General features: G+C 39.6%; 1 protein-coding gene and 1 long non-coding RNA gene across 16 annotated transcripts in view; one reads left to right on the forward strand and one right to left on the reverse strand.

The window, feature by feature from the left end:
• The first annotated feature begins 3,319 nt into the window (after positions 1-3,319).
• LOC141166462 (uncharacterized) lies at positions 3,320-16,536 on the forward strand. The gene is made up of 3 exons (XR_012251297.1): positions 3,320-3,646; positions 6,279-6,486; positions 16,061-16,536. It is a non-coding gene; the product is annotated as an uncharacterized lncRNA (long non-coding RNA).
• Positions 16,537-18,876: 2,340 nt separating this feature from the next.
• PPIP5K1 (diphosphoinositol pentakisphosphate kinase 1) overlaps positions 18,877-27,056 on the reverse strand; it is a 204,372-nt gene continuing 196,192 nt past the window's right edge. For 13 of the 15 annotated variants that reach the window (XM_073653167.1, XM_073653162.1, XM_073653166.1 and 10 more), the window contains 3 exons: positions 26,904-27,041; positions 25,031-25,144; positions 18,877-22,046 (listed from right to left, as the gene is read on the reverse strand). In XM_073653167.1, the coding sequence (XP_073509268.1) occupies positions 21,604-22,046; positions 25,031-25,144; positions 26,904-27,041 (695 nt within the window). In that variant the 3' untranslated portion in view covers positions 18,877-21,603. Of the gene's footprint in view, positions 22,047-24,684; positions 24,916-25,030; positions 25,145-26,903; positions 27,042-27,056 lie in introns of all 15 variants that reach the window. The other 2 variants (XR_012251298.1, XM_073653163.1) reach the window with 2 other exon arrangements.

Raw genomic sequence — 27,056 nt, forward strand, 5'->3', positions numbered from 1 at the left:
GTGGCTAACCTCCCTAGATGTGGACGGAAAAGAAAAATGGACGAGAGATTTAAACGCAAGATTGTGAGGATGGTGGATAAAGAACCTCGACTAACATCCAAACAAGTTCAAGCTGCCCTGCAATCCGAGGGTCCAACAGTGTCAACCCATACTATCCGTCGGCGTCTGAATGAAAAGGACTGTATGGTAGGATACCCAGGAAGACCCCACTTCTTACCCTGAGACATAAAAAAGCCAGGCTGGAGTTTGCCAAAACTTACCTGAGAAAGCCTAAAACGTTTTGGAAGAATGTTCTCTGGTCAGATGAGACAAAAGTAGAGCTTTTTGGGAAAAAGCATCAACACAGAGTGTACAGGAAAAACAAAGAGGTATTCAAAGAAAAGAACACGGTCCCTACAGTCAAACATGGCGGAGGTTCCCTGATGTTTTGGGGTTGCTTTGCTGCCTCTGGCACTGGACTGCTTGACCGTGTGCATGGCATTATGAAGTCTGAAGACTACCAACAAATTTTGCAGCATAATGTAGGGCCCAGTGTGAGAAAGCTGGGTCTCCCTCAGAGGTCATGGGTCTTCCAGCAGGACAATGACCCAAAACACACTTCCAAAAGCACTATAAAATGGTTTGAGAGAAAGCACTGGAGACTTCTAAGGTGGCAAGCAATGAGTCCAGACCTGAATCCCATTGAACACCTGTGGAGAGATCTCAAAATAGCAGTATGGAGAAGGCACCCTTCAAATATCAGGGACCTGGAGCAGTTTTCCAAAGAAGAATGGTCTACAATTCCAGCAGAGCATTGTAAGAAACTCATTGATGGTTACCGGAAGCGGTTGTTCGCAGTTATTTTGGCTAAAGGTTGTGCAACCAAGTATTAGGCTGAGGGTGCCAATACTTTTGTCTGGCCCATTTTTGGAGTTTTGTGTGAAATGATCAACGATTTGATTTTTGCTTCATTCTCTTTTGTGTTTTTTCCTTGCAAGCAAATTAAATGAAGATAATAATACCAAAGAATTTGTGATTGCAATCATTTTCAGGAAGAAACTGAGTATTATCTGACAGAATTGCAGGGGTGCCAATACTTTTGGCCACCACTGTACGTCTCTGATGTGAATCACACAATGCTATTGTGATAAGTGATGTTGCATACATAGCACATGAGTATTTAATATCTAGCATTCATTTTCCATTTCTTTATAACAAGTGAATTTATAATAATTATAATAATGTATATTGTAGCACCAATATATTCTACTACACTTCTCAATGCAGAGGGACATGCACAAACAATATGAGGCTCCATTTATGCAACAAATAAAATTAAACAATGAAAATATACCTATCGATGCATATAAAGGAGTAAAGTGATTAGTGTTCAGAGCCTTCGCTATAAAGCTAGATACTACACTGTGTTCCAAATTATTATGCAAATAATATTTTCTCAGATTTTCCCAAATTACCTATATGAATTGCAGTCATTGTAATTTTCCAGTCAAATAACTATTAGAGTACAATTGAAAGGTTTTTGTACAAACTGCCTATGATAACAGTATATTTTTAAAAAAATAAAAAATTCAAACTGCACTCAAAATGCATGTTCCAAATTATTATGCACAGCAGAGTTTTCAACCTTTTCATTTTAATAAAGAACAAAACAATGGTCATTTTTGAAATTCTAAGCATTAGCAGGTTATTACAAACTGAAATCAAACAGTTTTCAACTCAAAACTTTATTCTAGGTGATGTTACATTTGCACATAGGACCGCTTGTTCGAAAGGAGCTTCTGAACTCTCTCGTCCATTGAATTTGTCAGGTTTTGGATGGTTTCTGCTTTAATTGTTTTGCATGAGGACAGAATACCCTCCCAGAGCTGTTGCTTAGATGTGAACTGCCTCCTGCCATCATAGAAACTCCTTTTGATGATGCTCCAGAGGTTCTCAATGGGGTTGAGGTCAGGGGAGCATGGGTGCCACACCATAAGTTTGTCCCCTTTTATGCCCATAGCAGCCAGAGATGCAGATGTGTTATGTGCAGCATGAGACGGGGCATTATCATGCATGAAAATGATCTTGCTGCGGAATGCACGGTTCTTCTTCTTGAACCATGGAAGGAAGTGCTGTTTGAGAAACTCAACATACATTATGGAGTTCATCTTTACCCCTTCAGGGATCCTAAAAGGGCCGACAATCTCTCTCCTCATGATTCCAGCCCAAAACATTACTCCACCTCCTCCTTGTTAGCGACGTAGCCGTGTTTGCATGGGGTGTCCATCAACCAGCCATCCTCCACTCCATCCATCTGGACCATCGAGATCATTTCATGCATGATAATGCCCCATCTCATGCTGCACATAACACATCTGCATCTCTGGCTGCTATGGGCATAAAAGGGGACAAACTTATGGTGTGGCACCCATGCTCCCGTTACCTCAACCCCATTGAGAACCTCTGGAGCATCATCAAAAGGAGTGTCTATGATGGCGGGAGGCAGATCACATCTAAGCAACAGCTCTGGGAGGGTATTCTGTCCTCATGCAAAACAATTGAAACAGAAACCATCCACAACCTGACAAATTCAATGGACGAGAGAGTTCAGAAGCTCCTTTCGAACAAGCGGTCCTATGTGCAAATGTAACATCACCTAGAATAAAGTTTTGAGTTGAAAACTGTTTGATTTCAGTTTGTAATAACCTGCTAATGCTTAGAATTTCAAAAATGACCATTGTTTTGTTCTTTATTAAAATGAAAAGGTTGAAAACTCTGCTGTGCATAATAATTTGGAACATGCATTTTGAGTGCAGTTTGAGTTTTTTATTTTTTTAAAAATATACTGTTATCATAGGCAGTTTGTACAAAAACCTTTCAATTGTACTCTAATAGTTATTTGACTGGAAAATTACAATGACTGCAATTCATATAGGTAATTTGGGAAAATCTGAAAAAATATTATTTGCATAATAATTTGGAACACAGTGTATATACTCATATTCTATCATCATTACAAGAGAAAGGCCAGTGTGAACCTTCACATAGTTCTTAAATGGATGCCAGACAGTGCGGATATAACCAGTGTGCCCATGAAATAAGTAAGGACCTAGACAAGAAGCAGGACGGGATGGGGCAGTTTTTACACTGGGCTAACAAAATAATGACTAAACGGAGACAAAATATGAAAACATTTTCGGGGCATATACGTTTGTGTTCCCATTTGCAAGCGACTGCCAAGAAGCTCGGTTTTAGCTATGAAGCAAGTGTGTCTTTCTATGTCAGAGGTGACAAATTTCCGTAAAAGATGGGATATTGACTAATTGTATTCGATGTAACGTCTCCCTCTAGTGCTGACGGTGCCAGCGCTGCAATCTTCTCCAGTCTTAATCTCTATTTGCATTTTCATCCCAAAATCCCTAATGGGCCAAATTGATGCTTCTGTGCAATACTGAGAGCCAATAAGGCGTGTGGCAGGACGAGGAAGCCTGTTCCATCGCTTTACAGGGAAGATGGATCTTTTTCTGCCATTAATTTAGCAGGCGAAATAGCCATTACCATGGCAACTGGAGACTTAGCAACAGGAACAAAGATCTTTAGAAGAAGTGGAGATTTAGACAATCGGGGGAATAGAAATTCTTACATCAACAACCCTTGAAGAAATAAGGTAATTGCCCATAAAAAAGTCGTCATTCCTTCACCACAACGACCAGTGTTCTGTGCACCCAGATCTCAGCACAGGCGCTGCCCGCTCCGAAGCTGTGCTGTATACGAGGCAGCGCTCAGCCGGATCTCCAGCCATTATTATATCATACGTCGAATATCAATGCATTATTACCAGAAGGGAGATTTCCATAGGCACAAATTTAACATCCACACATTAACATGTCTACTAATGTCCGTCATGGGAAATGATTTTGCCCTCAAGTAAACTAGTATAGATTATAAAGTTTTAATTCCAGCTGTAATTTCCAGTCTCATCTTTACATCGATTAGCTCTGTTCACCCTGGCATCATGGCTTCCATTTTCACAGCATTCATGGTAGACATGACAAATCCATTATCATACAGTATATATTACTTTTTCATCATTGTTCATTTTTTTTCTACATTGGTCTAAAACAAGCCCATAAAAGCATCACTTCAGAGATTTTTTTTTTAATTTCATCGCTGGAATGGTGCTACTAATCTAAGTTCCCTGACCCCAGTCTTATAATCACCTGCTGCCGTCTTCACCTTATGTCGGTGCCGCTCTGGTGCAGCCATCATGTGACTGCAACTTCTGACTGACTGGAAGTCAGGAGTAACGGTCACAAGCTCTCAATGCAAGTCTATGAGCGCCTCATCCTGGCCTTGTAGAGGCAGGTCAAAAACTGCTGGAGACTGACCAGGGCGGCACTGATAGAAGGTGAAGACGGCAGCGGGTGAGTATAAGACTAGGGGCAGAGGACTTGAATTAGAAGCATAACTCCAGCGTTGTAATAAAAAACAGATGCTGGAGTGGTGCTTTAAGTATCAGTGTTTTAATACCGCAGCATAATGCGCTATTCTGACTGCTTGACATATGGCACACCTGATATTGGGGAGGTTGTCAGACTTCACAGTTTTAGTATCACAGGGATACCATGACAGAGAGGGGACTGAAGATCGCGGTGTCTGGTTACACAAAGTCCTGCACTTATTAGAACTGCTTCACCATCCTATTAAACAGTGCAGGTTTCCTTGTTGCCATGGAAAGGGTTAATCAGTTCAGTTGATCTCCTGGAGCTCTCCATCCTGAATTGTCTCAGCTGTTCTGTGTTGGCCACTCCCCTCTGATATATATGCTCACCATTGGAACTTGGGAGATGCCAGTGATGGTTCTACTTTCTGGTTTGGTGGTGAAGGAGAAAGTTCAGTGTTTGGAGTTGGCGGTTAGAGTGTTTTTCTGGAAATTGCTGCGTGGTTGGTTTGCATGTTTTTCCTTATCCTCTCACATTTGGTTTCCCATTCCTATATCTCCTCTGTTTCCCACTCTATTGATTTGTCAGTGTATTTGTATAACTGTAGTTTTCTTTCTCCCTGTCTGTCTGGTTAGTGTTTTCCTATACACTTCAGCCTTTCACCTCCCTGGGTGGGGGAGGGATTACATAGGAGTTAAGTTAGGAGCATAGATAGGTACAAGAACCCAGCGTCTCCACCTTCAGAAGTAATCCAGGGGACACTGATAGACTAGGGCGTCCCTAGTTCAAGGGATCGGGTAGGTGCCTACAGTCTCTTTACTGTGAGCATCTACCCGATCCCTCCCCCACCCACTATGTGACACTTAGGGTATGTTTATACAGAGTTTTTTGAGTTACTGTAGTGATTTCCACGCCACAATCCCTATAAAAAAAAATACACTTCAAATCTTATTGCAACAACCTTCCCAATATTTTGAATAGGAAAATGCATCAACACTGGACAAATCATATTTTTTCTACCCTTTTTTAACATCTGGTTAAAGAAACCCTGATCATGTCAATCCTTTGATGCTCTTTCCTCGCACACATTATGACAAAACAAGTTTATGCCATAGTTTTTGATGCTTTTTTATGAGGTTTTTAAAAGGAAACTCAACAATAGCAGACCCTATTGTTGTACCCAATAATTTAATTAAAAACACATAAAAAACTTACAAAACTTTGCCAAAACCAAAAACCCATGTAAAAAAACTCTCATAAACTTACTTGCCTTGCAACCCATTTCTTATGAGTTTTATACACTTTTTGCAAATTGCACAAAAAAGGAATGTTGCTTCCTTGGAAATGGGTATTTTTTATGGAAATGGGCATGGCTGGAGAGAAGACCCATACATCAAAAATCTCTGGCCAAAAGTACACCAAATAAATAAGCAACAGGCCACTACAAAACCCCTAAGGCTGCCGGCCATAATCAATCCATTGGGCATGAGGCAGTAGGCCACAACCAAGCCATGAAGGAAAGGTAGTAGGCCACAACCAAACTATGACGCAACCAACCAAACCAAGACATGAGACAATAGAGGCATGAGAGAAGAGGGATATACATACTGCTCTCTGTGGAGGTAAACATCCCAGGGGCCAACTTGACTAATTATACTAACTGCAGTCCCGGTTAGGGCCTGCTTCAGTCCACCATAGAAGTGTTCCATGTTTCACGGCTACGCAAGCATGTCCCAGCTTCCTCTCTGTGGTAGGAAAGGAAACCACTGAAAGAACAAGTGGGAGTTGCCTTTTTATTGGCTCTAGGTTTCCTGGCCAGTCATAAGATATGACTTTCTCTACTTTTTGTTTTTATAGGTGAAGGGAAATGAGTACAATGAAATAAACAAACAACACAAGCCAGAACGGCACTCTTCTGACCTCCATTGTGTGAATAAGGTCAACTGTATATTCTTATTGAACACAATATTTTTTTTCCGGGATATATGTTAAACGTAGGGTTCCGACAAGGTGTGCACAGAGCCATAAAAAGGATATTTCCTACTGTCAAGCAATAAAGTATGGAGTAAGTATACAAGAAGCATTAATTCCATAGTCATCTGTTTAATCTCTCAAATGTTGCAGTTAATAATCATTTTGACAGTAAAGTGGTTTACAGAGCAAAGAGCCTGCATCCATCTCTCTGCACCTCGTAGGGCAGTATCTGACAGGCAGCTGTGTATGCACATATACATAGTAGCCTGCTAATAACAGCCCTGAGAGGCAGGAGATGGCAGAAGGGACCATGCTAATTCGCGAATTCTAAATACACCACACTCATATCTAGGAGTCACTCTTTTTTTTTTTTTTTTTATACAGTGCAGCCATTAGCCAAACAGGAAAAAAATGGCACAGTTTTGGCTAATAGGAGTACAGACTTGTAGTTGTAATGGGCTGCCAGCGTATAGATCAGTATTTCAAGCTGTCACATCCTTAATACTTATAATCAGTTTGCACTTATAATTTGTCAATTGAATTGTGACCACGGCCCGATACAGCACATCCGCCCCCTAATGATTCAAATAGGGGGTGGATCTGTAGTACCCGGTCGCGGACACTATTCTGTTGAAGGAGCTGTGCTGTGCAGCTCCACGACTCAGCACATCCGGCGGCACTTGGAAGAGCTGATAGATGGGGGTGCTAGGTGTTGCACTCCCCACTGATCAAATATTGATGACCTATCCAAAAGGATAGACTATCAATATAAAAGTCCCAGACAGCCCCTTAAAGTCCACTAAAACTAACAACCATTACACCCAATTCCACTATAGGCATTCATCTGAACTTGCATATCTATTTTAACCCCTTAAGCCCCGCGGGTGGTTTGCATGTTAATGACCGGGCCAATTTTTACAATTCTGACCACTGTCACTTTATGAGGTAATTACTCTGGAACGCTTCAACGGATCCCCCTGATTCTGAGACTGTTTTTTCGTGACATATTGTACTTCATGATTGTGGAAAAATTTCTTCGATATCACTTGCGTTTATTTGTGAAAAAAACGGAAATTTGGCGAAAATTTTGAAAATTTTGCAATTTTCAAAATTTGAATTTTTAAGCCCTGAAATCAGAGCGATATGTCACACAAAAGAGTTAATAAATAACATTTCCCACATGTCTACTTTACATCAGCACAATTTTGGGCACACAGGGACTCTCCAAATGCAACATGATATCCGCTAACAAATTGAGCCGACAATTTGCTAGCGGATATCATGTTGCATTTGGAGAGTCCCTGTGTGCCCAAACATTGGAGCTCCCCCACAAGTGACCCCATTTTGGAAACTAGACCCCCCAAGGCACCTATCTAGATGCATAGTGAGCACTTGGAACCCCAAGTGCTTCACAAATTGATTCATAAAAATTAAAAAATGTTTTTTTTTTCACTTTTTCATTTTTACGAATCAATTTGTGAAGCACCTGGGGGTTCCAAGTGCTCACTATGCATCTAGAAAGGTGCCTTGGGGGGTCTAGTTTCCAAAATTGGGTCACTTGTGGGGGAGCTCCAAAGTTTGGGCACAGAGGGGCTCTCCAAACGCAACGTTGTGTCCGCTAACAATTTGAGCCGATTTTCCATTCAATTTGTTAGCGGATATCATGTTGCATTTGGAGAGTCCCTGTGTGCCCAAACATTGGAGCTCCCCCACAAGTGACCCCATTTTGGAAACTAGACCCCCCAAGGCACCTATCTAGATGCATAGTGAGCACTTGGAACCCCAAGTGCTTCACAAATTGATTCATAAAAATTAAAAAATGTTTTTTTTTTCACTTTTTCATTTTTACGAATCAATTTGTGAAGCACCTGGGGGTTCCAAGTGCTCACTATGCATCTAGATAGGTGCCTTGGGGGGTCTAGTTTCCAAAATGGGGTCAATTGTGGGGGAGCTCCAAAGTTTGGGCACACAGGGGCTTTCCAAACGCAACATGGTGTCCGCTAACAATTTGAGCCGACAATTTGTTAGCGGATATCATGTTGCATTTGGAGAGCCCGTGATGTGCCTAAACAGTGGAGCTCCCCCACAAGTGTCCCCATTTTGGAAACTATACCCCTCAAGGATTTTATTAAGGTGTATAGTGAACATTTTGAACCCAGAGGTACGGCACAGAATTTTGTTTACATTAGGTCATCATATTGAATAAGTTGTCATTATTCTTGAGCGCAAGTGCTCGTTACTTGAGTTTGCATCGGGTACTCAGGTATGCACCATGTACAGCGTGTGCTCGAGTGACATGCTCGAATCCCTGCTCCGCATGTTTCACGGTTATTAGACACCCAAAAAAAAACATGCGGGGATCGCTCGTGCATGGCAGGCAATCCCCGTAAAGTTTTTTGGCCGCGAAGCATATGGGGCAGAGACTCGAGCATGTCACTCAAATACCCATGATACTCAATGCATACCAGAGCACCCGATGCAAACTCAAGTAGCGAGCACTTGCTCTCAACACTAGTCGCCATATCGTCATCTTTTTTTCTTGCTTTTGAAAAAAATCCCAACCCCAGCCCTAACCCTAGCACAACCCTAGCCCTAGCACAACCCTAGCCCCAGCACAACCCTAGCCCCAGCACAACCCTAGCCCCAGCACAGCCCTAGCCCCAGCACAGCCCTAGCCCCAAACCCAGCCCTAACCCTAGCCCAATCCTAACCCAAGAGTTTATTTTTGACGCTGTTCCTTGTGCGGTATAAGTGATTAGACTACTTTATTTTTTGGGTCGGTGTGATTACAGCAATGCCAGAATCATATGGGGTTTTTATGACTGACAGCTGTCACACACTAAAAGACGCATTTTTTGTAAAATCTAGTTTTTGCATCGCCATATTTTGAGAGCTATAATTTTTCCAGATTTTGGCAGACAGTCATGTGATGGCTCGTTTTTTGCGGGATGACTTGACGTTGTTATTGGTGTCATTTTCAGGCACGTGACATTTTTTGATCGCTTTCTATTCCGATTTTTGGGAGGCAGAATAAACAAAAACCAACAATTCAGGAATTGTTTTTTTTTTTTTTTTATTCTGCTCCGCGTGTGGTAAAATTGATGAGGTATCTTTATTCTTCGGGTCAGTACGTTTACAGCGGTACCACATTTGTATCATTTTTCTATGTTTTGGCGCTTATACACAATAAAAGCTATTTTATAGAAAAAAATATTTTTTAGCATCGCTTTATTCTGAGAGCTATAACTTTTTTATTTTTCGGCTGATGGAGCTGTATGGCGGCTTGTTTTTTGCGGGACGAGATGACGTTTTCAGCGGTATCATTTTTATTTATATTCGTTTTTTTGATCGCGTGTTATTCCACTTTTTGTTTGGCGGTATGGTGATAAAGCATTGTTTTTTGCTTCGTTTTTTTTTTTTTTCTTTTTTACCGTGTTCACTGAAGGGGTTAACTAGTGGGACAGTTTTATAGGTCAGGTTGTTCCGGACGCGGCGATACCAAATATGTGTACTTTTATTGTTTTTTTTTTTTATAATAATATTTATTGATGGGTACATTATATTTTTATTTTTGGTGGATTATTTTTTTTATATTTTTGCAAATTTTTTTTTAATTTTTTTTCCCACTTTCACACAGTTTATACACTTTATTACTTTGTCCCACTCTGGGACTTTCACTTTTTTTTCTCTGATCGCCTGCATGGCACAGGAATGCAGCACCATCCCTATGCCATGCAAGCTGTCAGAAATGCACAGTGTGAAGATTGCTTGGAGATGCACTGCGCATGTCCAAGCAATCTACCTGCTGTCTGGTGACCCGGATGTTGTCATGACGACATCGGGTCGTCATAGCAACACCCGGGAAGCCTTTGCAGACTGCGCTGGAAGCCGGAAGAGGAGGTGAGTATCGGCGATCACCTCCCCTTGCCCCCGCAATGCCGCGATCGACTTCGATCGCAGCATCGCGGGGGTTAATGTGCTGGGAGCGGTGCAGGACCGCTCCCTGCACATAGTTCTGGGTGTCAGCTGTGACAATCAGCTGACACCCGGCGGCGATCGCGCCCGCACAGCCTGTGTGCGCGCGCGATCGCCATGACGTACTAATACGGGTCTGGCTCTTAAGTCCCAGGGCACAGACGCGTATTAGTACGGCAAATGTTGTTAAGGGGTTAATGGGCAGAGAGTAGTGTTGAGCGAGTATGTTCTTTTAACCCTTTCGCCGAGTATGCTCGGGCCGAGCTCCGAGTAATATATAGCTGCTCGGTGATATGGTTAAATCGCTCCCGTGTGCATGATTTGCAACTGTTTGACAGCTTTATTACATGTGAGGAATGTCTATTTCTTAAACATTCCTCACATGTAATAAAGCTGTCAAACAGTTGCAAATCATGCACATGGGAGCGATTTAACCATATCACAGAGCAGCTATAAATACTCGGAGCTCGGCCCGAGCATACTCAGACAGAACATACTCGCTCAACCCTAGCAGAGAGGACTAAGCAGCTACTACACCCTTGGAACAGAAGCTAATCTCAGATGGGATCAAAGTATCAGGCATGGTAAAATTTAATGAATCCTCAACAATACCACTGAAATCAGTGGTTTTGGCCAACATTTATCTAGTGTAACAATCCAAAAAGATGTATTGCAAAAGCACTCATCATATAATCCTACTATATTTGTTCAGTATAAGGTGAGAAGGTGTGAGGACCGATGGACCCACATGGTTAATGCTGTAAAAGCTTTGAAGCCTGTGCTAAAGACAAAGTTGAATTTTATGACGAGTGTTGCTGCGATATATCTTTTTGGATTGTGATATTCTGCACTGCTGTTTGGGCCGAGCACTGTCAATTCGACCTACAAACCTGGATCAGTTACACCAGTTTTGTCAGGAAGAATGGGCCCAAATTCCGACCAACTATTGTGAGAAGCTTGTGGAAGGATATCCCAAATGTTTGACCCAAGTCATTTAGTTTAAGGGCAATGGTACCAAATACTAATGAAATGTACGGAAACTTTTGACTTTGCAGCAAGTAATAAAAATGTCTTAAAACATTCTCTCTCTCTCTCTCTCTCTCACATGACAAATATTAAAAATGATGGTAATACTAATTGACCTAAAAAGGGAAAGGTTTATTCTGATTTCATGTCAGATATTGTGAAAAACATGCATATGGGTCTTTTTATGTAGTGTATGTAAACTTCTGGTTTCAACTGTAGAGTCTGTTATTAAAATAGTGTTTAACTTACATAAAAAATAATTGTAATGGTGCTTAAAGCGCACCTGTCCGCAGGATTGTGCTCAGTAAACTACATACACTGTCAAGTGGGTGACATAACACTGATTAAAATGATACCTTGGTTGATGAAATTCGTCCTGTGGTTCTTGTGTAATCTTTACTTTCAGTTTGGAGATAATGATATGCCCGTGCTCCAGGGAGGACTGTTAGGGGCGCTCTATCTGGTGCTCTGCTTACATATTAATCTGTATGCGCTTATGACAGCTCACTGTGCCTTCACTGACCTGCCTCCAATTTTACATAATACATCTAGTAGTGTGGGGCTAGGTAAAATAGGAGGCAGGTCAGTGAAGGCACAGTGACCTGTCATAAGAGCATACAGATGACTATGTAAGCAGAGCACCAGATAGAGCGCCCGCCACAGGCCATCCCCCGGAGCACGAGCATATCATGATCTCCAAATTGAAAGTAAAGATTACACAAGAACCACAGGACAGATTTCATCAACCAAGGTATAATATTAATCAGTGTAATGTCACCCACCTGACAGTGTATGTAATTTACTGACCACAATCCTACTGACAGGTGCACTTTAAGGGGTACCCAGATGGGCATTTCAGGTGGAGGCCCAATTGTTGGCTATTTCCATAATGGCTATATGTGAAAATATAAAGTTCTATGTCTTTACCTTAGAGCAGTCAGTAGTTGGAAACCCCATGGGTGATACCAACTGGTCTAAAATGCATCTGGAAGTCCACCATCAGTGAAGTACGTTGAAGCTGGAATTTTGATCCTGATCTCAAGTTTCTGAAATGAAGTATGACTCTAAATGAGAATGATGAGTTTTTAATGCAACTTTATTGCTTTAACAAGGAGTGCTGCAATTCAACATGAAGCCATTTGTGCACTTTTCTACAGTTACCATAGGACATCAGTGCAGTATTTATGTTTTTATCAAGAATACTGTACCATACGCAACACACAACGAGATACAAAGAACAGACAAATAGCTTTAACCATTCAAGGATTGTAGAAACAGAAACCTCTCACTCTTGGTAAAAGGTATATTTTACTCTATTAAGCTTTCATACCAGTACATATAAAGCTATATGGCTTTAAAGTGGTATAGGCAATCTGTATATAGCCTGGTCCAGACCAATGATACAATTCAATATATCAAAACAAACAACATCCAACTATAGAATAGGGCAATCATGAATGGACAGATGCTTCATTTTACTTTATTCTCTACCAACCCTTTATTTTTGAGTATAATGACTTGTAATTTAGTACATAAACTATAATATGTTGTAAAAAGATAAAATTAGAGTATATACTTTCATATGATCAAAATGAAATTTAATTAACAGACTTAACTCAAAGGGTCAACTAAAAATATTAAAACCACTGGGCAGATCTGTCACCAGATTTCACAAAACACGCAGCATACGGCATAAATAGATCTCTTAGACCTGATCATGTACTTGCAAATCCACGTCAAAATGGCTGTATATTCTCAATATTAAAAACAGGGCTGTGGAATCGGAATCGGTATAAAATGGAACGACTCCAACTCTTAAAATATATAATAAATTGGGTACAGTAATTCAATGCAGTTTGTGGGGAATATTTTTTCATAAGAATTTGGGAAAGTTATGAAATGTCCTATAAATGTCTGTCTTATTCCTGATCTAAGGGTCTAGACTTTTAGCTGAGATGAATCTGTGCTACAGTAAATTTATCACTTAAACATGAGCCATGTATGAGGGAGCCGGAGTCGGTGTCATGGAGCCAGAGTCGGAGGTTTGGCTTACAGACTCCACAGCCCTGATTAAAATTAGCATTGTATGAGTCAAGCTACAGAGGGAGCGAGCTCAAGAGTTTGTTACCAGTATGAAATTTCAGCAGCAGGGAGGAGGTACTCTGAGGAGCTGTTAAGTAGGCTAGGGGGGACAGAGTTTGAAATTAAACTTTCAAAATGAATTATACAGCTATTCTGATCCAGATTAGTAAAGACTGTTTTAGAGATCTATTTATTAATAATTAATTAATAACATTTGGAGACAGATCTGCTTTAACAGTGTGGAATCAAGGTCTAATGGTCCCATATACAGACTAATGTCAGCCGAACCTGCCGATAACTGGTTTAGCCAACAATTTAATTTGTATGGAAGCCTCGTCCAACTAATTGTTGGGGGAGATGTTGATAGGTCATGACTAGTGATGAACTAGCATGCTCGTTTAAACGTTTCACCGAGCATGCTCGGGTGCTTACCGAGCATCTTCGACATACTCGTATATTATGTTCGAGTCCCTGCGTCAGCATAACTTACAGCTGTTAGACAGCCTCAACACATGCAGGGATTGCTTGTTTGTTAGGGAATCCTCACATGTTGAGACTGTCTTACAGCTGTAAATCACGCAGACGCAGGGACTCGAACATAATATGTGAGCACGCCCAAGCTACTTGGTAAGCACCAGAGAATGCTCGGTTAAAGGGTTAAACGAGCATGCTCGCTCATCACTAGACATGGCCGATTGATCAGGGGCTGCCAATCACTGTTCTCCCGGAGATAAGTTGCCAGCCCATGTGTCAGCCGGTGGTTTTCTCATAGAGAACACAGGAGGACTCGGTCTGTGCACGCGAGAATCAACTGAGATTGGGGCGTTAAGACACAATGTACTATGAAAATCATTATCAACAGATAAATCCAAAAAAATAGAACTTTTTGCCAGGTTTAAAAAACAAGACTGCTTTCTTATAAAAACAATGGCACACCGTCTACAGGTTGCGTGTTGAAGCGAAGACCTATGGGCAAAAGTGGCACCTTTTGACCATGCTTTTCTAATCCTTTACAACCCTATTAAAGAGATTATATTGCGTTACGTTATTAAAAGGGAACCTGTCCATCAATCCATGCTGCCCAAATCACAGGCAGCATGAATCAGAGGAGGGCTGCACGATTGCAGCCAAATATGTTTTTCTCTGAAACGCTCAAAGAGAAAGCATAGTATAAATAGCCGGCTGGGGACTATAGAGAAAAACAATGTACACACAAGGGAGAGACCTGTTAATCCCTTAAAGCAGAGCAGGAAGAAGCCAGCTGTAGACAGGGCTAAAGTAGTCAGTTTTCTCCTTAAACTCCCTGGCCAGCAAGTCAATGTTGGAGCCAGACAAATTATGTAATACTACTTCATATATTGCGAAAAGGTTAAATTAAATATATAACACCAATTTTGTTTTACTAATTAAAGCCTCAAAAAGGAAACTTTCTTTTAATGTTTTTATTTTCTAATTGTAGGGTTTTTCTAATTGCAGATTTATTCTCTACATATACGGTAATTACAGGATAGCCATTGTGTCTGAACTGCAGTTAACCTTCAAAAATAAGGCTTACAGTAGCCAAGTGCACCACAGGAACCTATTGACAGGAGATGACTGAATAACTTCAATGGGAGAGTTTTCTAGGCCATGCACCATGATAAAGGCTTTTCTAAGCCGAAACGCGTAGCATTTTTTTTTTTACTCTGTTTGCCCATATGATGTGAATTGGCTCTTTCTGTTAGTGCATTTTTTATGGAAATATCATCCTTCAAATAAATGGAAATTTTAATTACACCACATCGCTGGAGTCTCCTCACTCGCTGGATTTTGGTCTGGAGATATCTGCAAAGGTTATTGTGCAGAAAGGGGTAGGGGTGAGCTGTGACTATCAACTTTAATCAGTGGCACATACGGTGTCATCAATTTAGAAATGTTAGTGGTCATTGTAATCCTACCTGTAAGGATTTAGTGATTACTACTGAAAAGTGATCTGTACAGAACAGGAAATGTCAGCCTATTATTAGGCTCAGTGGTTAGGGTTAAAATTACAAGATTTCGACATAAAAAAAAAATATATATATATATATATATAATGGCATGATAATAAGAATTAAAAAAAAACACCAAAAATCCTTAAAAATTTTGACATAAAAACCTGATTTAACAAGATCTTTTTCTGATCATACATTCCCTTTTAAGACATTATAGAACACTAAACAAACAATAAGCTCATTATTGTTTGTATACCTCCCTGTATAGAAGGACCTACTGTCACTATGTTATTTTCAGATAAAGGTTGTGTTAAAATATAGAAAAGAGAATTCAGAAAAATAATTTCCTAAAAAGGTAGAATTTTTCCTTCACAAAAACGGCAGATTTTCTGGAAATCACGTTAGGCTGATGTTCCTGCAAAACTAGCCTTGATCACTAAGCATTGTTCCATATCAAATTGTTTCCAAAGTTTCCTCATATCTTCATTTTCGTCGTTTTGTGCACAGAATTTATCGGTTAACAAACACATTTGATGTAACAATGCATGAAGACATAAAGACGGTGTAGGATGTATTCCCTTGTTTGCTCAAAATTGTATATCTTTTCAGATAAAGAAGCCTCCTGTGTATGGCTACAGCAGGAAAAGAACCATTCAGATAAAGACGCCAGCTTTGTATGGACACAACGGGAACAGAATCAGCACAGAATACCCATGTACCGTATAACTTATACACATTACAGCGAAACAACAATTATAGAGAGAATCACAACATGAAGTGACAATTTACAGCATACTCATCCACAAAATAAATCTACAATGTGTACAAAGCCAGAGCAGAAGTATACAGAACAACTACTGATCACAGATTATTAAAGCCGACACCAACTTCTTCTATTCAGCACAGTGGTAACATGATCCAAAGAGCATGGAGAAATACATTGGACAACGGTTTCTACATAAACTTTTATATTTATATATAATATAGATTTATTCATTTAAATTCATTTAAATTGTAATAGATTATTTTAAAAATAGCATTTTTTGTCTTCACCTCTTATACAATAAATCCTCTTTCAACTACAATTAGGGCTTCCGGTTTTATTAAAAGTTTATATTATCTTTGTTGATTACTTTTTTCTTATATGCATTTTTTACAATAAATTATCAGTCATTTCTTTTCAAATTTATCACAGCTAAAGAAATAAAAATAAACACTGCTTGCAAAAAAAACAAAGTTAGAAAATGAAGCTCGATGTTATATATATATATATATATATATATATATATATATATATATAGTACAGACCAAAAGTTTGGACACACCTTCTCATTTAAAGATTTTTCTGTATTTTCATGACTATGAAAACTGTACATTCACACTGAAGGCATCAAAAACATGAATTAACACATGTGGAATTATATACTTAACAAAAAAGTGTGAAACAACTGAAAATATGTCTTATATTCTAGGTTCTTCAAAGTAGCCACCTTTTGCTTTGATGACTGCTTTGCACACTCTTGGCATTCTCTTGATGAGTTTCAAGAGGTAGTCACCGGAAATGGTCTTACAACAATCTTGAAGGAGTTCCCAGAGATGCTTAGCACTTGTTGGCCCTTTTTCCTTCACTCTGCGGTCCAGCTCACCCCAAACCATCTCGATTGGGTTCAGGTCTGGCGACTGTGGAGGCCAGGTCATCTGGCGTAGCACCCCATCACTCTCCTTCTTGGTCAAATAGCCCTTACACAGCCTGGAGGTGTGTTTGGGGTCATTGTCCTGTTGAAAAATAAATGATGGTCCAACTAAACGCAAACCGGATGGAATAGCATGCCACTGCAAGATGCTGTGGTAGCCATGCTGGTTCAGTATGCCTTCAATTTTGAATAAATCCCCAACAGTGTCACCAGCAAAGCACCCCCACACAATCACTCCTCCTCCTCCATGCTTCACGGTGGGAACCAGGCATGTAGAGTCCATCCGTTCACCTTTTCTACATCGCACAAAGACACAGGGGTTGGAACCAAAGATCTCAAATTTGGACTCATCAATCCAAAGCACAGATTTCCACTGATCTAATGTCCATTCCTTGTGTTCTTTAGCCCAAACAAGTCTCTTCTGCTTGTTGCCTTTCCTTTGCAGTGGTTTCCAAGCAGCTATTTTACCATGAAGGCCTGCTGCACAAAGTCTCCTCTTAACAGTTGTTGTAGAGATGTATCTGCTGCTAGAACTCTGTGTGGCATTGACCTGGTATCTAATCTGAGCTGCTGTTAACCTGCGATTTCTGAGGCTGGTGACTCGGATAAACTTATCCTCAGAAGCAGAGGTGACTCTTGGTCTTCCTCTCCTGGGGCAGTCCTCATGTGAGCCAGTTTCTTTGTAGCGCTTGATGGTTTTTGCAACTGCACTTGGGGACACTTTCAAAGTTTGCCCAATTTTTCGGACTGACTGACCTTCATTTCTTAAAGTAATGATGGGCACTCGTTTTTCTTTACTTAGCTGCTTTTTTCTTGCCATAATACAAATTCTAACAGTCTATTCAGTAGGACTATCAGCTGTGTATCCACCTGACTTCTGCACAACACAACTGATGGTCCCAACCCCATTTATAATGCAAGAAATCCCACTTATTAAACCTGACAGGGCACACCTGTGAAGTGAAAACCATTTCCGGTGACTACCTCTTGAAGCTCTTCAAGAGAATGCCAAGAGTGTGCAAAGCAGTCATCAAAGCAAAAGGTGGCTACTTTGAAGAACCTAGAATATAAGACATATTTTCAGTTGTTTCACACTTTTTTGTTAATTATATAATTCCACACGTGCTAATTCATAGTTTTGATGCCTTCAGTGTGAATGTACAATTTTCAAAGTCATGAAAATACAGAAAAATCTTTAAATGAGAAGGTGTGTCCAAACTTTTGATCTGTACTGTATATATATATATATATATATATATATATATATATATATATATATATATATATATATATACATATATATATATACACACACACAGGGTGGTCCACCAGTAGGTGGACAGAAAGTGTAATAAGCTTATGAAGGGGGAGATTTATCAAACATGGTGTAAAGTGAAACTGGCTCAGTTGCCCTTAGCAACCAATCAGATTCCACTTTTCATTCCTCATAGACTCTTTGGAAAATGAAAGGTGGAATCTGATTGGTTGCTAAGGGCAACCGAGCCAGTTTCACAGATCTAGTTTTCACAGATGGATCTCCCCCAAATCTGTTTTCTTTTCAGATAATTCAGATAACACATAATGGCAAATAATTTAAATACAGATCAAAGAAAATGGATTTTAACAGAGTATTGGAAATTTCAAAATGCTGAAAATATTAGAGCAAATTGGGTAGAAACATTTGGTACTCAAGCCCCAAAGAGACAAACCATTTACCGCATTCATGACAAATTCAATGCCACTGGCTCAATCCTTAATGCTCCAAAAACTGGTTGACCCAAAACAGTCTGTACAGAAGATAATAAACAACTTGTTGCTGAAACATTTGTTCAGAGTCCAAAAAAGTCCACCAGAAGAGCCTCTTTGGAATTGGGAATCTCACGAGCTTCTATCATGCGAATCCTGAAATCTATTGGGTGGAAAGCTGATCGTCCACGTCTAATTTATGGTTTATTGGAGGATGATCCAGACAGGCGGCTGCAATTTAGTGAGATTATGCTTAACGAAATTGAAGAAAATCCAGTAATTTTAGATAACATTATGTGGAGTGATGAAGCTTCTTTCAAATTATCCGGCCATATTAACAGACATAATTGTATTTACTGGTATAATGCGAACATGCATTTAACATTAGAGCAACAATTAAATGAGCCTGGTGTCAATGTTTGGGGTGGTATTTCAAGTTTTGGTGTTTTAGGACCAATATTTTTTGATGGAACAGTCACAGGAGATAAGTATCTCGAAATTCTAATAAATCAAGTTGTTCCCCAGTTACAGCAACAGCCTAATTCAAATGACCTTTATTTCCAACAAGATGGGACCCCTCCACATTATTCAAGAGTAGTCCGCGAGTATCTTGATGAAACATTTCCTAATAAATGGATTGACCGAAGAGGCCCACTTGATTGTCCGGCACGTTCACCAGACTTGACCCCAATGGATTTTTTCTTTTGGGGAGTACTCAAGGACAAAGTTTATAGTTGAAAACCAAAAAGTGTCAGTGATTTGAAAAATTACATAAAAGATGCATTTCAAGAAATTAATACCCTAAGAAACTTGTGCAAAAAAATTTGTTGAAGCGTAAGAGGCAGACTTCAAAGCTGAATTGTAATGGAAAACAGTTTGAGCACCTGCGTTGATAAAATTTAAGGGCTTTTGTATTATTGTTCAGAATAAAATTTAATTGTCAATGTTATGCTTGTGTTAGTAAATATAATTTTATATATAAATCAAAATAAATGTTATTATTTTCTGTCCACCTACTTTTGGACCACCCTGTATATATATATATATAAATTCCGAACATCAAAACCGGTAGCCATAATCTGCGGTCAAGTAAAACAGCACAGGATGCATTCTAGCAAGTGTGTCCAACATCTTATAGAAAAAGCCATAGATTTACTCCGTTATAGGTACCAGATTACATTCCACTGAGAGTTTTCCTTAAGTTTTTATGGTATTTTATGATTTTCCCAGAAATAGTTGAGAAAATAGAAAACGATTATTGTTATTGGCTTTTGGCACCTAAACTTTTGTTCAATAAGTGGACTGTCAGCCATATGCAAGAAAACATTCTTGCTCAGCAGTGATTTTCAAGTATTCATCAGGACTAAAATGCACCCTGTAAGGTCTAATCGATATACAAAATATAAAGCCACAACTGCTCTAGCTGCTTTAGTATAAATCTCTAAGTGCTCAGAAGAGGGGCACCTGGCAGTATATTCTACACACACTCAACCAAAGTCGGTAGAATAAATTAAATTCAGTCGTTGCATGTAGATCCTAACACACAGTCAAAAATTATTTTTAACTAAAATCTCTCTGGCATAATCAGTCATACCACAAGAGCGCAAAGTGCAAATGGTGTATGACGCAATAGCTCAGTGCAGACACATTTTCAGAAAAACAGTATTGAATCATTCAAGGTGTTAATCCCAAACTCTCCAGAAACTAATTCCAACTTGAAGGTGTCCTATTGTTCTGGTGAGAGAATGAGAGTATTGTACTTAATACCATTAGCACAGTCCTAGAAAGAATCATCAATAATCAGTAGTTTCAGAACTCCGTATCCCTTTAAAAATATTCATGCATCACACTTAGTTTTCAGTTATTCTTCAATGCTGGTGAAATTTGGACATAGCGTTGTTACCAGCATTGCTAGGATTTATCAGTCAATATGCAAGAAATACTAATGAAAACAGATGAATACAAAAATAAAGGGCAATAAATAAATGGATTATCTTCATTCATTACAAAGGTATTTTGGAAGTCTCTCTCATAAAACATCTCAGTCGACCGCTTGAAAACTAGGAGCATGATATAGGTAGTGCTCAGTATCTACATCAGTGGCTCGTCACTACGGCAGTATTCTATCACAAGCGTCTGATTTCTGCAATTCAGTTCATCTGCTGTCATAAGATTTTTAATGGCGCTAAAGCTGAGAAAAAGTCCAAACTGTCCAATGAAAAGAACCGTGATTAAAAAGGTGCTGGCTACATTACACTGCAAAGGTTTGCAAAGCAGAGTGCGACAAAACAGATTTCATTCAGCTGCACATGTTGGTAGCAGTCCATAAGTAGGCAATTCACCATGGTCAGGTCTAGAAATCCGACCAATGAGAAGTAAATTAGTGGTTGATGGATCAATTTCCTAGTATAACTGAAAGCCAGCAGAATCTTACTCCTTGTAAAAAAAAACATTCTTCAGCAGCTTAGAAATAGATCAATTCACTAAAGTCTAATAACCGATGTTGATCCAGAAGATATACCGACGCTCGTTCTTCAACCTGATACATTAAGTGGTTTGTGGGGTCCTAGGCAGCTGTTCAATTTTTTGACCCAATAAAAACAATAAAAAAAGTTTTTTTTTTTAAATGTCTTAAGTTAGTCATTGTTTTAATTACAACATATAATATTGTTTGATCCACATTAGAACTGATAAATGTCATTTTTATCTGATCTACAATGAGGTTTCCTGTCCATGTATGGATAGCTCTGTGAATAGCTGCTCATTTAGTGCTGACTGTGGAAGGATTTGATCACCAGAGTCCATGTTCCATGTTGTCTCCTCTGCAGAATCTTCATTTTTAATTAAGTCTTCTGGTGGTTCGGTTTCATCTTCTACGCATAGCTGTGAAGCTGATGGTAAGTCACTAGAAGGCTGTGGTGACAATGGGTCAGCATTCGATGGTTCTTCCAATGGAGGTGTGTTATGAGATACATCTTGACAGCTGGATGTGTCACCATTTTGTGATTGCTGGGGCTGCAACATATCAAGATTTAACTTTCTTCTGTGATCTTCAGTCAGCGTCTTTTCATTAAAGTTAAAACGTGCTGAAAGGTCTATAGTGGTTGGAGATGAAGGCCCTGCACTTGACACGGTGCTGGATGGACCGCTGCTATCTGTTAATGACAATACAATGTATTTGTTATCATTTAGTGCTAAAATTCTTTAACTTACACTAATGATTGTAATGGAAAACCTAAAAACTCGTCAGCATTATACTAGTAGGAAGTTATTCCCACATGTGAATACATATACAATACAGCAAAGGATGGTATTAGAGAGCTGACAGGTTGAACTAGTGTTCCTTAAAGGGACTGTCAGCATAGAGTGACTGTTCAAACCAAGTACAGCCGCTCGGTGCACCCTCGGTGTGGCCAAACATTAAAATCTTTGCTCTATGAAGCCAGATCGGTAAATCAAAGAAGGTTGGAGGGGTAGGGTGGGTGGAGATAAATGGAAAACAAGCAGGTGGGAAGGTATACTTAAATGTTTGGCCCCACCATGATGAACAGAGTACCTGTACTTGGTTTGAACAGTCATTGTGCTGAGTCCCTTTAAAGAGGACCTCTAGTCAGCATTTTGAACTAAAGATATTCTCCTATCTGAGTATTAGCCTCACCCTTATCTGCGTCCGGTCTATAACTGGCAGGTTACTGCTTTTTCAGCGACCTATCACCTCTGGCCAAAATTTTGTGCAGGCGCTGGCATTGCCAGGGGCGGCGCATGCGCAGATCATTTTCTTTGGTCAACTATGTAATTTTGAAGTTACTGTGCATGCACAGCCCCTGGTAATAAAGGTGCCTGCGTGAGATTTCGGCCAAAGAAGGCAGGTCATAGAAAAAGCAGTGACGTGTCAGTCTGGGTCACTCCTCCCGCTGATGTAGTGTCACTTCACTGCTGGTCGCCACAACTTTAAAGTCAAGGACCCACTAAGAGGTTCGCCGTGACATGGCAGTGGGCTTCATACAGGCGGATCAGAATTTTAACTAGGAGCCTCGTGTTTAGTTTTGTAAATGTTTGCTTAGCTGTATGAGTTTTGGACGTGGGATCCATGTATTTTTCTACAGTTAACAACAAAGTTCCACTAATGGGATCCTATGTCGTAATTCTGGTCATAAACTCAATATTGACATGACACACACTCTTTTTCCACAGGGACTTAATCCCCCAAAAAAGAAATTTATATGAGTATATTATTCAAGCATAAAAATTTATTTTATTGTGTCAAAAAATTAAAAACAATGAAATACAGTGCTTCACAAAAAAGAGCCGGCAGCAAATGAATTTATATGCACAGACAATTGATAAGAACATATTTCATCAAAAAACCTTTATGATATGAAAGATGTAAAGAGGATATCCCCTAATAGGTTGTTCAATAATAAAACAGTTTTGTTGCCAAACATAGCCTATAGAATAAGAACATACCTAATTTGTAACTAAATCACATGTTATGTGCATATGGGGAAAACTGTATTGAAACAATGAGTACCACCTGTGTAATACAGGAATAGGTAAGTATGGACTGACATGTTTAAACAATAATGAATAACTGCCAAAAAACAATTCTACACACGGTTTTCCAATAACTATGTGAATAAATTAAATAAGAATGAATAAGAGAATATCAAAAAGGGTTAATACCTTAATAAAGTGCTCAGCGCAACTGCCCGCCCGTCGCCCCGACGCACGTTTCGTCTAGCCTTCTTCAGGGATCCCATATGCACATAACATGTGGTTTAGTTACATTGTTTTTAATTTTTTGACATAATAAAATTTATTTTTATGGTTGAATAATATACTCTTATAAATTTATTTTTTGGGGGATTAAGTCCCTGTGGAAAAACAGTGTGTGCCATTTTTCTACAGTTGTAGCTTTTTTTCCAAAAATATTTATTTTGAAAAGGGGTTTTCAAGGGGCTGAAAATGAGGATGAAACCATCAGCAGCTTCATGCAGCACTGACCACGGCCTACAAATGCCACAGATTTAGCAAACACCTCGACACTGAACACACAACGCGTTACAATATATTGATGCAGCCAACCCTAATGTGACATTATTCAATTGTTGGTACAGTTTTAAATGTAAAGTTAATGTTTGCCATCAAGGTACGTAACACATAGTGACTCTTAAACACGTACTACATCTGTAATAAAAATTATAGAAGAAACAATTTAATAAAATAATTTGATAGCACTTTCTAACATGTTTGTATTTACAATCCTCATTATCAAAATTTAGTCACGTAGTTCCAGAAGCTTTGTGACTTCCTTCTATATTGTGATGTGCCAACACAGCCCCAAAAGATGAAGGCTACCTTATCCTCCTGGTAAAGTCTGCAAGTCACCAAGCAAGAGATCACCTTGGATTGATATTTTGACTGTTTAACACCCAAGCCTACATCCTTCTTCATCGCTGCTCTCTCATCCTAGTGTAAGTGCAGATGGGTTAATCGTGAAGCCCAACAAGCTATTTTGTGTAATAGTAAGGTTTTAATGTTTAATGAACAGATTTTAAATGTTTTTATTTTTTTCCTGTGCATCAGAACAACCTCTTCAAAACTATTATACATTTTTATAAAAAGCTGTGATAAGAAATAGATGAATCAAAGAGCAGGCTAAGAATTGCCACTGAAGGCTGAAGAAGGGGTTGTTCAGACAAAATGTCACTGGTGGCTTAGAGCAGTAAAAAACCCCCAAAGTAAGTCGTACTACAGGCCCCCAGCACAGGCTGCTCTGTGGCCTGCGCTTACACAGAAAGAGGAGATATTACTTTTCCACCAGCAGCAAAACCGCTGCGTCCTGTGATTGGTTTCAGTGGACAGGTGATTTCAAAAACGCGGAATTGGATGTTTTGTGATAACGCACTGCTTAAAGTCAGCTGAACGCTGCAGGCAATCACAAGTCGCAGTGGACCGGTGACATCATCGCTTCCTGTCTCTGTGTAGATAACACAGCGTCCTGAGTTGGATCCAGGTGGGTGCCTGTAGGTGAGAATGACTGAATTTGTTATTTCTTTTACATATTCTACCCCCTGGAGAAAGTTATATTTTGCCCGGAGAATCTTTATACAGTAACACATACACCACAAGTACTTACACCAGGGAGGCCGCTCTGAGCGGTGTCGCAAAGGAAGTGATGAGGATGAGAGAATCCGGTGAGGCAGATAAACATCTCCTGTTGCATGGCGGTTCATCATGGAGTCACATCCCGCTGACAGAATTGAACAAATGGTAGTGATTACTCGGCTGTGATAGATACTACTCCAAGTACATATTCGTGCAAGGGGTCACATAAATCTTGGAATTATCGCTATCTATGCACACCAAGATATATGTCTCACTGGTAACTATGACCAGTGAGACATCTTAGCTGCTTGATGTGTAATGCTTTCTACTTTGTATATGAATAGAACCAACTTGTTGGAAATGTTTAACCAGCAATGTGACAGCAAAATCATCAAAATTAATGAACAGTCAAAATGAGGACAACATAAAGGGAGAGAAGATTGTGTTTATCAAGCAGCAACCTGACAAAATATTTTGCTTAATAGCTAAATTCTAGACTTTCCATTACTAATGAGCATTCACACATCCATGTGTAACAGTCCAAGTATGGCCCGTGGAGCAAATCTACTAATTCCTTCTTGACAGCTTCATATTGAGACTGTCAATTTGGATCAGGAGACCTGAGGTCAGCCCATGACTCATGGATGTGTGAATGCGCATAAGACTCATTTGGCTCAGTAGATGTGTAGGAGTTACTGGATACTCTTCTTGTTCTCAGTGAAGGCTGTGTGCTTTATCATCATTCCATCTAAGCTGTAATAGAAATCATCTCAATGGTACTTTTTTCTACCTGGTCAGACTGAACTTATAATGGTAGCCAATCTGAGCACTAATGGAATGATAAAAGAGCAGTCTAAGCTTCTGATGAGACATGATGTGTGATTCAGATGACCTCAGACCTAAGCAGTCCATACACCTTAGGTAGCAGTCAGCTTAACCATTGTTTGGCTGACAGCTATCTCTCCCAAATTTCTGCTCAGCCATGTATTCCTGTGTTCTCTATGAGAGAGCCGCTCGTGGCTTATCTTACCAATGGACAAAGGATGATGTGATTGAATTCCAACCGACTGATTCTTATGTTCCCCAACATAATCTGTTGGGGGACAGCTGGGAGTCCCCTATACACATTAGATGATCAGTTGATTCTGCTGAAATTGGCAGGTTTGGTTGACTTTTATCTAATGTGTATGGTGGCCTTTATTTTAGAAGTCTGGCTCCTAATATAGAGTGAAATATGCAATCACGGTAAATAGTAGAGACTTTACGAAGCATAACTAATAAGCAGGTCAACAGCTGACTCAGGAGTAAGATCTTAACTAGAATTCTGCATTAAGCAAAACCTGTGAGCAGTTTCATGCTTCCCTAACTACGTCCAGCAAGAATTCGCAGCAGAACTTTTTTTATGCTTAAAAGAAAACCACCGCTTGAGAAAGAAATGGAGTCAGGAAGAAGTGCTCACTGGGCTTCTGCTCTATGGCACCCCATTGACAGGTATACAAACATTAGCTATAAATCTGTCAATCAAGCCTAGCCGGAGGAGTGGAGAGGAGAAGCCCATCAGCCGCCCATTTCTGACCCCGACTCCTCCTCATACTTTGTAGGGCTGTAATGTTTCAGTACAAAAAAAAAGTAAAAATCAGGCCTCTGCAATGAGAAGGTATTGCATGCTGCCAATGGCTAGACCAGTATGAAACAGCAGACAAGCTTTCTTCTAGGCACACATACAAGGTATGTTGTGAACCTGATTTTATCATTTATTCTTTTATTTGGCCAGAAAACCAATCTTTTTCTTGTTTTTTCTTGCATACGTTGTCACATCATATTGCCGACAAACTTACCAAATCATATCTTAAAAAAAATATATAAAATAAAAAACTATCCAATAATAAAAAAATGTACGATACCTGCTGATCCTCGGCAGTGAGTCTCAGCAAACGTTTTACATATGTCTGTTAAAAACTCGCTGACTTGTTTGAGAGACAATGAGTTGTGAAGCGTCTCCAGGGGGTAGATGGTAGGAACCATTGAACATCCCTCAAATCCTGGAATAGAAACAA

This window comes from Phyllobates terribilis, unplaced genomic scaffold (genome assembly GCF_046119375.1).
Source record: "Phyllobates terribilis strain yellow unplaced genomic scaffold, ASM4611937v1 Scaffold_11__3_contigs__length_659146591, whole genome shotgun sequence".
NCBI classification, from domain to species: domain Eukaryota; kingdom Metazoa; phylum Chordata; class Amphibia; order Anura; family Dendrobatidae; genus Phyllobates; species Phyllobates terribilis.